General features: G+C 31.4%; 1 protein-coding gene across 2 annotated transcripts; it reads right to left on the reverse strand.

The window, feature by feature from the left end:
• Positions 1-5,125: 5,125 nt before the first annotated feature.
• LOC129988640 (TD and POZ domain-containing protein 1-like) lies at positions 5,126-15,252 on the reverse strand. 2 transcript variants are annotated; one of them, XR_008785663.1, is made up of 4 exons: positions 15,120-15,252; positions 6,322-7,904; positions 6,091-6,200; positions 5,126-5,354 (listed from the first exon to the last, which is right to left on the reverse strand). XR_008785663.1 is itself a non-coding variant. In XM_056096908.1 (3 exons), the coding sequence occupies exon 2, from the start codon at positions 7,590-7,592 to the stop codon at positions 6,102-6,104; it is 1,491 nt and encodes a 496-aa protein (XP_055952883.1). In that variant the 5' UTR covers positions 7,593-7,904; positions 15,120-15,252; the 3' UTR covers positions 5,126-5,354; positions 6,091-6,101. The 2 variants fall into 2 exon arrangements, 1 of the variants encoding a protein (XP_055952883.1); XM_056096908.1 differs by having other exon boundaries at positions 6,091-7,904.
• Positions 15,253-16,385: the final 1,133 nt, after the last annotated feature.

Here is a 16,385-nt window from a genome sequence, read left to right on the forward strand (position 1 = left end):
AAAGTCCAAAAATTTTATGTCGGGAAAAGGGGGATAGTTCTTTTATTGAGGAATAATGCGTGAAAGTTCCGAGGAGCCCCCTCTAGTTTTAAAATCTGATTTGTCAATGTTTTATATGAAGTTTAAAAACATCAGTAATAAACATTTTGAAAGGATTCAAATACTGAAGATTTAGAATAATTTTCTCAAATCATAGTAAATAAAGAAATGTCTCAAAATTAATTCAAGATTTGAATTTGCTACCATTCTTGCTTGTGTTCACAACCCTATTAAAAAAACTATTTGACAGCGGATAATTTAAAGTTAGTAAAAAAATGGAGCATTACACGATAGAACAATATGCTTCCATTGTTGAACAATCTTTCAAAAATAATAAAAGTCTGGCGGTCACAGTTTAAAAATTTGAGAATTGGCCCCCTTGATCATGTGATTTAACACCATTGAATTTCTTTTCATGGAGTTTTTTGAAGTCAGAAGTTTATACTAAAAAGCCTACAAACAAGCGTGCATTGAAGGAGGAAATTCAACTCTGCGTCAAATTCAGCCACATTTATGGAAAATGGTCATGGAAAATTTAGAAAAAAGAGTGCGTATGTCCCAGAAAAGCCGTGAAGGCTATTTACCCTATGTGTTATTCCATACATAACCGTATCCCGTGTACTTTACAATTTAATAATAATATAGCAATTTAAAGAAAAAAAAACTGCTTTAATTTAATTGAAATTTTGCGTTAACATGTTCTATCGCGTAACGCCCCATTTTTATTAATCCTAAACAATCAGCTGTCAAATGGTTTCTTTAATAGGGTCGTCAACACTTTACTGCACGAATGGTGGCAAATTCAAATCTTGTGTTAATTTCAGGATACCCTCTTATTCTATATATTCTACTTTTATTTATATATGTACTTTATCTCCAAGCTTTTAATGTACAGAGAAAATTACAATTTTCCAATATGATCATTATGTTTGGTTTTCCCTTAGAGTGAGGAATACTTTACATCTTTTTTTATTGTACAGGATTGTTAAAAGTAATTATGGAATAACATGCAGTTGTCTACGACTGACATCTTAATTATTAAGAGATATATTTTAAACATAGGTATTATTCGGAAAAGTGTAATAAATGACTCTGTTAATGGCCAGGAAAACCACGGCTCCCTTGAAAAAAGTAATTAATATAATAATAATAATGAAAATAAATTGAAAGTGAGTAATGCTAAAGTGTCAAATGTCATATTTAAGAGATAAATTTGATACGATCGCAAAATTGATTGCCATTTTGAGATAAAGGCGTCTGATAACATTCCATATTCAGCATAATGTGAAAGTGCAAATAAAATTAGCAGAAGTTCCATTTACACAATCCTTTTTTATCTGTGTGTTTCCAGTATCAAAATAAAAAAGACGCCACTTAGGAACTTTTCAGACAGATATTATGTTTGCAAATTTCACTTAAATTTAAGTGTGATGTTAACTGTTACTGTAAATAATTTAAAATTTAATTTTGAAATATATCCGCTAGAGGTTTATCTTAATGCATTAAAAATGAAATTAAAATCTCATGGGTTTTATTTACTTTTTCTTTTTTCGGGAATTGTCAACCTTATGTCAGAAAGACTTTCATTATTATATTTGATAAAAAAAAATGATTAATGACGAAATCATTATAATAACTCACTCGGAGATGGTTGAGTATAAGAAACAAGAATTTTTAGAAGTTAGTATCGGAAATATCTTCCATGCCATACTAAAGTAATGATTATTAACAACAATAACAATACACGCTGAATCTTTCGTGGATTTGGGTCACGAATTCATTATCTGATCTCAGTACTTTTATCTTACCATTGAATCACCAAGACATCAATTAAGTAATAAGAAACAATGTGCTTTCTTTGCCATAAGTAAATATTAATTCATTATTTTAAATTTAAGTGGAATTCGAATCCATGATATTCTGATCTTAATGCCAATATTTCGCATCGGTTCAACGACTCGGACTCAAGCGGCAGTGGTCTACACGAAACTTTCTCGCATACTATCAAATAAATGTGTAATTCCTTCCCTCATGTTGTTTTTACTTATGGCACTTGTCATAGACAAGCTCGCTGACGAAATCAGCGATTTTTTAAGCCTAGTTTCAGCGTCTCTTGTTTCAGTAGCGCCATCTAGAGCCAAGAGTACGTCTTAGCTACTCAAGCGTCACATACATTTTCTCGGGACGGTCTTCATTCATACATTTCATTCACTTATCAGCAGATCTGAATCAGAGAACGATCACCACTGATCTAGTATCCCCAGTGGTATTGTCTCGACTTGGAGGACTTTGTGACTTCGACAGATTTATACGTGCACCAGTGAACATATACAAGGAGAGTCTTCGGCCGACGGGGTTCGAACCCACAACCTAAGGGATGCGAATCCAACACCCTATTAACCAGATTATCCCGGCCTCCTCTCCCTCATAAAATTGGGCAAAGTCGCAAATGTTTGCATTCATTGGTGAATAATAGTTACGAAATATAGATATTTGGCGTGAATCTGGCATTTTTACTGAATCTATCATGAGAATATTTATTTTGGGTGCCTTTTTCCGACAGGCTAAAACGAAAATTTGACACGTACCGAATTTTATGGATTTAAATCATTATGATTATTAATTATGGCGTTACATGCATACGAAAGTACATACCGATATAGTTATATTTTTGATAGATTGGTTTAAAATTTAATAAGAATTTACATTTTAGATGCTAAACCTGTGTATAATATTTTATCTATCTAGTTATTTTATGTTTTATAGTTATCAATGTCACTTGAACAGCCGAACAGACAAACTTCCTCTGAATGGATTTCTTTCAAAATTTGATAGAAACCTACGAATTTGATATAAAACCCGTTTATCAAATTCAATCCGCCTAATTGAAAGCATTTTTAAATTATAGCATAAATAAAAATTTTAAACTTGTCACATAGCAGAAAATGTAAAAATATGTTCGTTATATAATTAAATTTGAAATCATAGACGTAATTTTAAAAAGGTGTTTTTTTGGGCTCAATGAGGTATGAAACGTCAAAGGCTAGAGTTCAAATTTTTTGACGATTACAATACTTTCTTTATGCTTCGTATTTGAGAAAGTAAGAAACTGTATACCTCGTGTCATAAATCAACTTTATTTTATTATTTAAATTTGTATGGAGTCTCTAACCCATGGACTTCTAATCTCGATGCCAATACCTTACTATCGGATATTTGAGGTATAAATTAAATAATAAGAACAGTATACTTCATGCCATGCATATACACTCATGTCCAAAATTAAGGTCACAAACATAAAATCTGCAAAAAAATGAAAAACTATTCACTGTGTTGCCACGAAATTTGGCACAGAGGTACACTACAATGGAAGAAAGAACATAGACAAATAACAACATGGAAAAGATTTTAATTGGGAATTAAGAAACAGGGTATATCAAAAAGTGTTACATTATGAATCAGAGATAAAGCATTTATCTCGGGAAAAACCTGTCTAATGTGAAATGTAACCACCATGCGCTGCTATACAGGCTACACAACAAGCTTTCATACTGTTTATGAGGGTGTCAATAATGCTTGGGGCAGCAAAGCCCATTCTTCCAAAAGCGCGGCTTTTAACTCTTGGAGTGTATTAGGAGGGGGATTACTCTGTTCGATGCAGTCAAAGGGACGCACTCAACTGGTCGCCGGGCATAAAGGGCCCTCTCTGCTAGACGTCTGTATACTGTTTGTCTGGAAATTTTTATTCCAGACGCAGCAGTAAGGTCACGAGGAAGTTGAGGAGCCTTGTCAGCCTATGCTGTCGTGCTCTTAATGCCAAATAGAGATCCTGTACAGGTGTCGTTGCTCAGTAACGGCCTTGGCCGGCCTTCCTGGTTACAGTACCACTTGTTTGCAATGATTCCACAACCTGGATACCACTTTCGGTGCCACTTGTAACCATCGAGCCACCTCCGTTTGAGACTGCCCAGCTTCAAGCCTGCCAATGGCTCTTCATCTCAAGGAATCGTCTAAACGATTATGAGAACTCATTCTCACTGGAAACAGTTTAAATTTTTTTGTTTTAATGCAATATTCATAAAATTGCAGGCAAGGATCCCAGATGCCTAAACGGTCTAATTTCAGTAGTTCCTCAAAAACTAATGCTAAACAACATTATTTCCCGCAACAAAGGTTAATATCGTGTTACCACTCCTTCACAATATATAAAATATAATTTGTTTAAATTTTACTGGTATTTATTTAGAAATACTTTGAAAAACATTTTTGTGACCTTAATTTTGGACACGAGTGTATTTGTTAATTTATTATTTAAATCGACCATGAATTTTTGATTATTTTCATATCTGAATTAAAAAACAATTAGAATTATATTCAAACAAATTTATAATCAAAATGAAATCTACGAACGCAACTTTCAAGTTATCGTGTAAAAGCATTACTTTTTAAGTCATTATTTGTCTTAATTAATTTAAGTCATTAACCAGTTTAAACCGGTTTGAAACAATCACGAGACTTCTCTCTCTCTCTGTATGTGTATATTATATATATATATATATATATATATATATATATATATATATATATATATATATAATGATATTTTTTTTAATTTTCATTTTTTCTAGCTGGCAAACAAAGTTTTGGATCTCGACCGATTTTGAGAGGAAATAACAGCTATGATGTCATAGTTCTACGTCAGCCTTTTAAAAACGCATCTGCTGTCAAAGAAGCATACATAATAATAATCTAATACTGGTAAAAGCAGGTAAAAAATATATGCGATTAAAAGATGATGAAAATTGCCATTTATGCTTTATTCATTGCCCACGCGATTTCGAGCTTCAATATTCATTGCCTATGGGATTTCGAGCTTCAAAAACCCCTAACTAAAACAACATCATGTTCTCACATGATAACAAGCTGTAAATAATAACATTTTTTAAAAACTCCTTATGATAAATAATTGCTATTTTCGATTTTACTCTTATAAGTAAGATTTAATACTAAAAGAAAAAATAATGGAAGTTATATAAAAAAGATTTTATTAAACAATTTAAAATTTGAAATTATACAGCAAAAGTTTGCCGTCATTTTTGTTAAAAAAAATACAGGATGTATAAAAAGCAACACATATTAAATTATGCACTTTTTAAAAAACAAACTAGGCGAGTAATTTTTCATTTTAAGATCATTTTGCCATAATTTCGAATAATTTCAATAATTTTTCATTACCACATATTAGACTTTCTGATCATAAAACTATAGAAATGTAAATAACCGGGAATGTGGTTTTACAAACTGTTCCAACTAACCTGAAAAGAAAAGACAGGTATTATTAATTTAAAAAAAAAAGATTTTAAACGACAAAAAAAAAAAAAAAAAAAAAAAAAACATGCATCATAAAGACAAAAATTACTCTGAAATACGAGTTTAGAATTTTCACACGTATCCAGTAGACCAAAGATAGAATAAATGACTACAAATATTAATGCAAATGAGAATTTTAAATTACATTAGGTTAATACTTAAAAAAATATCACATTTGATTTCTCATAGAGTTGTTTTTGACATAACTATGCAACAGTGTAATGGGGTTTCAATTTAAAACGGTGTTTTAAATTGAAACCCCATTTTTAGCAACAACATGGCGCAGTCTGAGGCAAACATTTTTAAGTTTCAAGTACTTTGTTTTACTACAACTGTTGCAAATCGTGTGAAGCGCCATCTGTTGGTGGCAGTGTTAACTAAATTTGAAATTTGGATGGGATAAAATTCCTTGATTTCCAAAGCATAAGGCCGTAAACGATGCATTTCAATCGCCTTCAGCCCCCCCCCTTTTTTTTATTGATTTTTAAAATCCGTCAGTTTTTTTTTTTTTTTTTTTTTGGGAACAACCAGTTTGTTTATGTTCTCACCCTAAAATAATTTGAAAATCCATTTCTACAATAATAAAAGAATACGTACATGGATTTTTTTTTGCGACATTAATGTGAGTGTAAAAATTAAAAAAAAATTCAGAATATTAACTGAAATTTATGGCTACAATACCTAGTTCGCCCTTAGTTCCTCCTATTTTTCAAATACATGAATCGCAACACTTCTATTGTCAACAGAGAATGATCCTTCTCCAAATTTTTCCATTCATCCGAGAAAAGAACCTCCTCGCCGTTTTTCGCAATGTATTCTTGAACAGCTTTTTTCAGATCGTTGTCTTGATGTCTGTCTGCTAGAAGGAGGACGTCGCAACAATTCGACTGCAGGAGCTTCTGCTTCAAGAACCTGGAACATCTGAGCTTCAGTGAAACAATGCTGTATTTATCAGCTGCGAAATACAGACTTTTGGCACTCTCATAATCTAAGTCATCCAGGGTATCCGAGTATATAAATAAGAGCATTCGACGTACTGTGTCAGCATCCAAGTCATCAATGCCGACGCAATTATCCATTTTCACTCTGATATCGGTTGCAAACATAGATTTAAAAACTTGAGACCGCGCGCTTAAGACGGCTATATGGGCTGGAAAAGTTTTAGTAGCGGTTTTAAGTTTCGTATCGCAAAAAATGCCTTCATTGAGTAATGAAATCAAGTCATCCTTCAGAGTTGCCGAGTTTTCGATACGAGGTTTTTCAGAAGATTCGTCTTGGTTATTAATGTTAGATGTTATCTCGTTCATGTCTTGACAATCATATATATGTTTAAGTTCTTGTTCTGCTTTAGTTCCAGGAAGAATAAAGTCGCAACAGATGGTTAGCTCATCGTTCGGAAGAAAGTATTCTTTACTGTTTACCAAGTAATCTTTTGAGAAGGTAAGAGGAATAGAATGCGATTGCGTGTCATAAAATTCACCATCACCGGATTTCACTTTATTTCCACGTCGATCCAAGATAAATATTTTACATCTGTAATAAAATATTACAAATGGCCTACTGATGGGTATGACTTCAACTTCAAGTTTGCCATCAGAGACAATCGAAAGGTTCGTGGAACAGAAAGAAATTTCTGTTGAAGGTGATTTAACACATAGCGGATATTTTTCCCCAGCTTGTAAGCTGCTAAATCGTTTGATGCTTCCGACAAAAGCTTTGGAAGAAAAAGTTTCGATTTGAGTCTCGGCAAAACACATTTCCGATTGCGAAATCGATTCCCCACTCTTCCACATTCTACAACGGACTGTCAGAGTGTCACCAGGAATAAACAGATGTTTCTGATGAAAGAACGTTTTATCTTTTATCACATAGAGTAATGAAAAATCAGGATATTGTAGTATTTTCTTAATGAATATTTTCGAATGTAGAACTGATCCATCCCCTGCGAGAAAGGAAAGCTCGAAATCTAATTCAGGCCATTTGAGAACGGAGGCATTATACTCTCTTGCAGAAATCAAACAAGCAACGTTCTTTTCGATATTAAAACTTATCCCTACTTCCCATTTAATTCCGTCCAATGTTTGGGCATCGAAAGATGGACTCAGAATACATTTTCCGTTGAAACCAAAGCTGAAATTCTTAATTTTCCAGATGAATGTAAAACATTTTCTACTTTCAGTCATTTTTAATTGATTTTAACAAACTTTGAAAACCGATTTCTAGATTATCAAAAACTAAAAGCAGGGAAATAAGACTTTCGATAATTTTGATTACTTTTTCTCCAAATGTGATGACATCAAAATTTATCAAACTTCTTGTAACAGTCAGTAATAAATTCACTCTATTTTGCAGCTGTTAATCTAATTATTTAAAGTTTTAGAAGTTCATTGACAATTTTTATGTGTCTTATTTATTCTACGTTCTTTTATTTTGTATTTTATTCTCCAAGCAAATCATTATCCGGTAAGGCACTTTTTCTCAATCCCATGTTATCCCTAAAAAATATCAATTATTTAAGAATCAATATTATATTACATAGCATCATATTTTAATGCACAATTTCTCTAAAGTACAAAGTTTCAAAAGAAAAATTATTAATGTATTACGAAAAATATTTGAATAATTCAAATAAAAGAATAGATTTTAAAACTGATACATTAGCTGAATCCGATGATTTTTAAATATTTGATGTACAGTAAATTAGTTATTTCACGCTCAAATGACATACACGAAGAACTCTGATTTAATTATTTTTTTAATTCAATGAATATTTAGCAAACGAAAAAAAAAAAATATGGTATTACAGCACGACGTAAGATGATCTCCACTACTAATAAAAAATTAATGTGTTGACACATTACACAAACAATTTGGCACAAATATATATGTCCAGACAATTTGGCACAAATATATATTAGAAGTTAGTATTATGCGCCTTACATTTAAAAAAATTTTTTTAATAGAATTTAATTAATTAAAATTAAATACGCATTTATCATGGAGTTTTTTTTAAATATCTTCCGATAATATTACATCAGAAAAATAAAACTGTATTCTTTTAAATTAAAAAATAACTTAATAATAATTGTTTGTTTCTGAATTTTGACATATTTTAAGAAATATTTTTTTATATAACTTTCAACAATAGTTTTGATTGTTGCAATTTTATTCAAACGGCTTTCAGTTAACGGTTTTATTTAACAAATATTTCATCGCGTGATTTTCTTCCATTGTTGAAAACTAAAGGAAGTGAAATTAAGTTTATTATCTGTGCAAGTGGCATGAGGAATAGGAAAGTGAGATTAGAGTACCGCACGAAGGACAACTTGTATTTAATCAATGGATTACAGCACATACGAGATGTTTTTGAAAAGTAAAGATACAATGTCTCATGCTCCCTCGAAAATATTCTAATTCATTAAATACAAATTATATATTACTCACTGATACATGCTGTGTTTTTCGATAAAGTTTCAACAATTGTTTAGTCTGGATACAAGCTTTTGTATTCTATAGTCACAGAATTTTGCCAACTGTTTTCGGAACCTGATTAAATTCAATATTGATCTCATCATCGTCTTGAATGTTTTGCTCTGAAAGATCTCATTTCAGATAAAGGAATAAGTGGAAGTCGCTGGGTGCAAGGTCTGGGCTGTATGATCTAAAATTTTCCACTTGAAACTTGTGTAATGCTTGGATTTTAAGCGCTGTGTGAGAACGAGTGTGGATCGGTAGCAAGTAAACGCCGCTTGTTAGCAAACCTCTGCGTTTGTTTTGATTTGCCCGTCTAAGGCGTTTCAAAGTCTCACAGCATTAACATTAATCGTGGTGCCGGGGTGCATGAAGCTAACCAGAAGAATGCATTTTCGGTCTCAGAAAACATACGCTTTTTTTTGTGCTCAAGTTGAAGTCTTGAATTTCTTGGGGTATTCGTAGGGCGCCATTGCATTGATTGGATCCGGGTGTGTGGAAATAAATCCATGTTTCTTTACCAATAACAATGATTAAGAAAGTCGTCACCTGTTTCTGTATAGTATGTGAGAAAGTCAAGTGCATAGCCCATTCTTTTCTTCTTGTGTGCTTTCATTAATATTTTTGGAACCCAGTTACAATAGAACCCAATTACCACACAATTACCGGTACCCAAAGCTAATAGTTGCAGTTTCATAAAGAGCTGTCATACACTTTCTATATGATTTTTTTGCAAATCTTTTCAAGTGAGACACCTATTTGTTCGAATTGCTTCTTCAGTTCTTCGAAGCAGGGCATCAGTGTTCTACCTGCTCTGATTTCGTCATGAACATCAATCCTCCCTTCAAAGAAAGTACGCCACCATTTCTTTATATTTCATCGATTCATAATTTTTCCCTTAGACCGAAGGAATTTCATTATGAATATCATTTTGCATGAAGAAAACGCATTTCACATTTGTCAGGATTCCGAGCTTAGTTTAGTTATATTAACGTCCCGTTTTAAAGCAACATTAGGGCTATTTTGGGGTGGACCTCGTCATTTTGAACCGCGGTCAGATAATGAGAGCAACATCTGAGTTGGCACCCCCTCTCCAAACTTCCACAGCACACCAGCGGAGGATGTTTGACCCCGACGTATTTAACGTGCACCAGACCCACTTACATGGCGGTTTTTCGGTGGAATCGGTTTTCGAACCTGAAACCTTCCGGTTCCACAGCCGAGATTTTACTACAAAGCCACTGCAGCCCGATAGGATTTTGAATTGACGCAGACATTCTAAAGAAATGCAGATAAAACAAAACTCGCCATAAAAATAACGAATAACCCCGAGAGGAAAACAAAATATCCGTGTTGCCAACGGATTTGCAGAAACATTTTTTCTTTGCGCTATCGATGACAATCTTTACTTACCGAAAGCCCCTTGTATGTGCTTTTAAAGGAGTGCGATTACATAGGATTTGAATCCATTACAAAAGTTCATGTATAAAATAAACAGAACAGCTGAAAGGCTATTAAATTAAAATAGCTATACATCTATCATCTTTATGATGTTTAAAAATATTTGTGGAAGGAACAATGAACAGGTTATAAGAGATTTGATTGATAATTGCAAACTCAAACATTGGCATGGACTGAATAAAATAGTTAACCCTTTGCACACGGAAAAGTAATTCGATGCATGATTATTCATTCATCTAATACAAAGATTTTTGCTGTACCTAAATTGTTCTGGCTAATGCTAAACCTAGCCTCAACTGAACTCGATCGAAAAACGACGAAATGTCGAATTATAATGCCATCAAATTATCATTGCAATACCATAAATAATGCAAGAAAACGGGGGGGGGGTAAGTAAATTCTTTTAGATAAGTGTACAGAATATAAAAGTAAGGCGATTAATAAACTGGTTAATAGACATAAAAAAGCTTGCACAATTTTATTATGAATCCATCTTAATCTAGATGCATGAGAGTTGTTCTTCAAAACTGTAGGAACTTTTCAAGGACCAAGGACAATGCTGCATACCCGAAATTTCAATCCTTCAGAAATTTAAATATAAATCCTTCCCAACCTGGTGTACGCAGAGAAACGTAGATATAAATGACAATCTTTCATAGGTTGATAATGATGTTTCATCCTTCTTATGAAAAAATATCAGCAAATTACCAGTTTCGATAAAAATTACCGATTTATAAAAAATTTCCATTTTAAGAACAAATTTTGCTGATTTTTTCTGGTCTTCCCTGACACTTCCCGGGGTATTCCTGTCGGCTGGCTACCTTGATCAGCCCGAGTAAAATTTTAAATTTAAATTGAAGCGGAAGTGATTAAACTTCAATCAATTGGAAAAACGTTTTCGTTGAAACCATAAATGCTTTTTAAATCAGTGGGAGTGCTCTCCACAAAAGTTTATCGCATGCATTCTAATAAATATGTTCTACCAGTGAAAGCCTTGTAAGCCACTGGCGTACAATAGTTATGAAATATTACACTTCGACGTGAATTTGGCTTTTATTATTGAATTTTTCTTCTGATCCTTCGCGAGTGTTTTGGCAATTAATCCTTGTAGGCTGTTAATGGTATCCAAAAATCGAATTTGTGTTTTAGATGCGTTTTTCCCAATCGATTGAAACAAAAATTTGACACAAAACTTTAATTGAAGTTATAAAATCCCATACCAATTTTGATATACTTAAGACATGACATTTTTGAATTATCGCGTTAACATGTTTCTGTAAGACAGACTGACAAATAATCAATTCCTTGTTGATTTTCGTTCAAAATATGATAGATCTCTATACTAAAGATGTTAAATCTGTGTATAGAATTGGATATATCTAGATCTTTCGTTTTGTGCTTATCATGCTAACATACTTGGACAGATAGACTTCCTCTGAACAGATTTTGCTCCAAATTTGATAGAAATCTACAAATTTGGTTTTAAGCCTGTCCACCAAATTTCATCCGTCTAGATCAAAATGTTTTTGAGTTATCTTTCTCACAGACAGACGGACATTTTACAAAAATGTGTTTTTCGAAACGTGAAGATTCGTAAAAATCTCGAGTTCAAATTTTTTGGCGGAAAAATACTAGTACAGAAAACAAAATCATTCAGCAGTAATGTCTTATAGGCACAACAGGAATATTTTTTATAATTTATGCAATTACTCAATAAAATTATTCTAATTTTTCATAACATTTAGTTTTACTTCCCAAAGGATTTAAATGGCGTAAATAATAAAATTTTATTTTGTACTAGTCAATAAATGTACTTGTGGAAAATTATGAAATGTAAATTTTTTATACAGTTCTTTGGTCCTAAAGAATCATTCATTGAATTATTCTTGACTTTACTACAAGCGTTCTGCTATCAAATTGGCAGAGTTCTGAAGTTTTGAATAACACTAATTTAATCAACACTTTCAGCAAGTATCAAGAATTTTATCATTTTAGATTTATCAGCCTTGAGGAAACTTTGGGCGCTGAGAGGCTTTGAAACGGTCTAAAATCGAGCATTTTTATAGTAATATTTACAATAAAGGGACCTCAAATAATTTATTGAAAATTACTCGTAGCAGTAAAGGTCAATAAAAATATAAAATCCGTTATGCATCAGAACATTTACCGATTCAAAATTCATAAGATATCATTCAGTCCATTTTTCATATTGGATGCATATGCCTAATATTAACTGTTTAGAAATAAAGCTTTGGTACACAATTACAGTATACATCCTATATATATATATATATATATATATATATATATATATATATATATATATATATATATATATATATATATATATAAACATCTTTTTTTTTAAATACTACAGAATTATTGAATCAAAAGAATAGTTATTTTAAAAGTTTACAAATTTTTTTTTCTTGCGCTTATCTTTACAAAAAACGGTAAAAGTGAATTTTAGTGTGCACCCAGCTGCGCCAACAATGCCAAGTCGCCAATAAAGATGGCGGACAAAATAAACAAATACTTCAGTGGAACAGTTACGGTTACTGTTTCCCGCCATCTAATTAGAACTTTTTACTGATAAGTATTTTTTTTTTTTTCATACTGCCCGGTGCCTTCTACAGATGCCTTCGGCATCTGTAGAAGGCACCGGGCAGTATGAAAAAAAAAGGCACCGGGCAGTAATTTTTTAACTTAAAAAAAACATCCTACGGCTTCGCTAGCAGCGGGAGCGGAAACCTAGTAGCTTCGCTAGCACATTGAACATAAAGACTGTGTGGAAAACAGAAACAGTACATAACCAAGAGAAAAGAAAAAACGGAGAAATAAGCAATCGGAACATTCTCCATACAAAATTTCAAACAAACATACTTTCCCCACCTTCATCAACTTGTAAAAGAATATATTCCACTCACCTTCCATCCATTCTGCTGGTTCGATATCAAACCATTCTCAATACAAAATTTCAAACAAGCATCCTTTCCTAATTTCATTAACTCGTAAAATATATATGTATGCATATTTAACTCGCTCTTCATCCATTCTACAGGTTCGAAATAATCCCGACATAACAAATTATGAAGGGAACCAACCGTTATAACACCAAAAGAATTACGAGAACTGCGAAGAATTCCATTTGCAGCTGTCTTTGAAAGTGAGAATGCAGACGATTTTTTTTAAAGCGAATACTGATAATTAAAAATTGCAAAAGAATAAATATTTTCTGTTCGTATTCACATTAAAAAAAGAAAGAAGAAAATAACTTTTAATTATAAGCTTAAATTTCTTTATAATAAAGAACAAAAGTAAAATCTTTAATCGATATTTTTTTAATATTTTTAATTTAACATTTTTCATAATTTAATTGTAGTTTAAGTACAACTCAACCATTGCAAAAAGTAGTAAACAAAACAGCAGTACGGTTGCTATAAGAGGGATCCGATGGGTTGCAATATTGGCGACAATCGGCTGGTGCACACTAATCTTCACTTAGGCCCAAAAAACAACATTTTTCATATATATTTCATTTTTTACTGACAAGTGCTGCAAATTACACTTTTCTAGATATATTTTGCAGAAAGAGTTAACTTCATTTTTTTAATTTAAATTTTTGTCAATAGGATGGTAATACGTTAATAAAAGTTAAATTTTCCCATGTGTGCTTAAGCATATTTTTCTCATTCGTACAAATATAATTTCATTTTTATTTCGTGTGAAATAAATTGTTGGAAAATATTAAAAAAAAATTGATTAAAAAAAACTTAATTTATATATTAAAAATTGGCATAATTGAAAAGATAACATTTTTTAAAACGATATAAAAATGACTTTCTCTCATATTTTCGGATATTATTGTGGAGAAAGCCTAAAATTTCAATTAATTTTAATAAATATTTAAAAAATCGCTCCTAGGAGCACATTTCTATCTTTTAAATACATATGTATCGAATTTGGTAGCTCTAAATAACTATCTAAGTTATAGAGAGTTAACACACACACATTCATCTTTATTGTAAATAAAAATAAAATGAATAGTAATTAATAATATTAACAGTAATAACAAATAGTAATCAATAACATAAACAGTAATAATAAATAGTAATCAATAACATAAACAGTAATAATAAATAATAATCAATAACAAACAGTAATAATAAATAGTAATCAATAACATAAACAGTAATAATAAATAGTAATCAATAACATAAACAGTAATAATAAATAGTAATCAATAACATAAACAGTAATAATAAATAGTAATTAATAATAGAAACAGTAATTAATAATGATATCATTACCTAGATTTGTTACTGTGTTGTAAGGGGGAAAAAACCAACATAAGAGACTTGTTTAAAATAAATGAATTTTACGTTAAAAATATTAAATAATATATACTTAAAAATGGAATATATTTAATGTTTTAATATGAACTATTTTCTCATTGGCAACAAATTGGGCAAACATGAAATTAAGATATATTTGAGCTTTATTTGAATAAGTATTATTATTCTATGAGGAAAAACTTCGGATAGCCCAATCAATTGTTTTACGAAACATTTTAAAAAATAGCAAGACATTTACTAAGCTACAAGATGTTTTAATTAGATTCACAAATGACTATCTTTCTCAATTGGTTGCGAGTGTTGAAAATATCTAACATTTAGCAAAATATACATCTAAAATTTGCAAGATATAAAATATAAGCTTCAGTCTGTTAAACTAGATAATAATATAAAACTAGAAATGATTCGTTTTTCAGAACTTACTTAAACTATAGATTTTTTGCAAGAAAACTGGAAATAAAGGCATCAAATTCCGATTAATAAACAGCAAACACCTTTATCTCAAGTACACTGCGATGAATAATTACATAAGATAAGGGGAAATTACCGAATGTAGCAATTGGCGGGAAATTGGCAGCTAAGTTGGCGAGGTTAGTACATGCTTCGAAACAGGAAGAAAAAGCGTTGATGTATTTATTGGTTTAATCTCTGAGAAGAAATTCATTTTTAAATATTTATTTTATGGGCTTTTAATCATTTGATTTTTGGATTTCTTTTTTATTTGCCGTTCCGTTTTTAAGACATTTTTTTGGAGCATGAAATTTGGAATCAGTAATTATTACTATGCATTAAGATTTGTTTCTAATTTTGAGCAAAATTTTTAAAGGCAAAATTTGTTTTTCGAAACTTGAATTCATCAGAGATCCTTTATGCATGTGATTTTTTTGTACTTTAAACCTGACATTGATCTCGTTGGTATGGTGTGGAAGTATGGAGAGAGAGTAACAACTCAAGGTCATTCTCACTAATTTTCGATCTCTCTGCTCATATGCATGCTGAAAAATAAAACTATTTAGATGTGTGGATTTTTATGCGTGATCCTAATATTCAAACTGCAGTTTAGAATCTAATTTTGGAATAACTCTGTAAAATATTAGATCATTTGTCTATCTGTCCGCTGGTATACATGTAAACACAGTAGATCACAAGAAAAACTTATAAGATTAAAAAAAATTGCATGTTTGTTTCACACTGAACTGTATACTTCTATAAAATTTTGCACAATGTTTCAACAGAAGAGGTCTAAATTGCATTTTAGATTCTTTCTTTTCATTATATTACGAATTTATATTCAAATATACAAGTAAGTAGATATAAATGTTAATTTAAATTTGAATCGTATGTTACAAGGATTTTAAACTGATTAAATTTAAACATTAAAATTATTTAATATCTTTCTACACATGCATTTGTTGTGAGCCATAGAAATCTTGTCTCACGACAAATGCATGATTTACGCTGCAGAGACCAAAGGCCCTAGACTCGCCATAAATTCTCCACGTATTTATCCTGATTTACGTTAAATCTGACATCACCACTTTTGGTGTAGTACGGAAAGTTGGAGAGAAAATAATCATTAGGATGTCGCCTTTGTCATCTGCTGCAGTTCGAAATCACTAATTCATCTCAAAAGGGAATTTGGATTTCTTCAAAATGGGGCTTTAATACAATCAAATCGACTGACATTGA

The sequence above is a fragment of the Argiope bruennichi genome, chromosome 10, assembly GCF_947563725.1.
Source record: "Argiope bruennichi chromosome 10, qqArgBrue1.1, whole genome shotgun sequence".
Lineage (NCBI taxonomy): Eukaryota > Metazoa > Arthropoda > Arachnida > Araneae > Araneidae > Argiope > Argiope bruennichi.

What these genes read in the sequence shown, in the direction of transcription:
- LOC129988640 (XM_056096908.1), bottom strand. Translation starts at nt 7,592, where the DNA reads ATGACTGAAAGTAGAAAATGTTTTACATTCATCTGGAAAATTAAGAAT.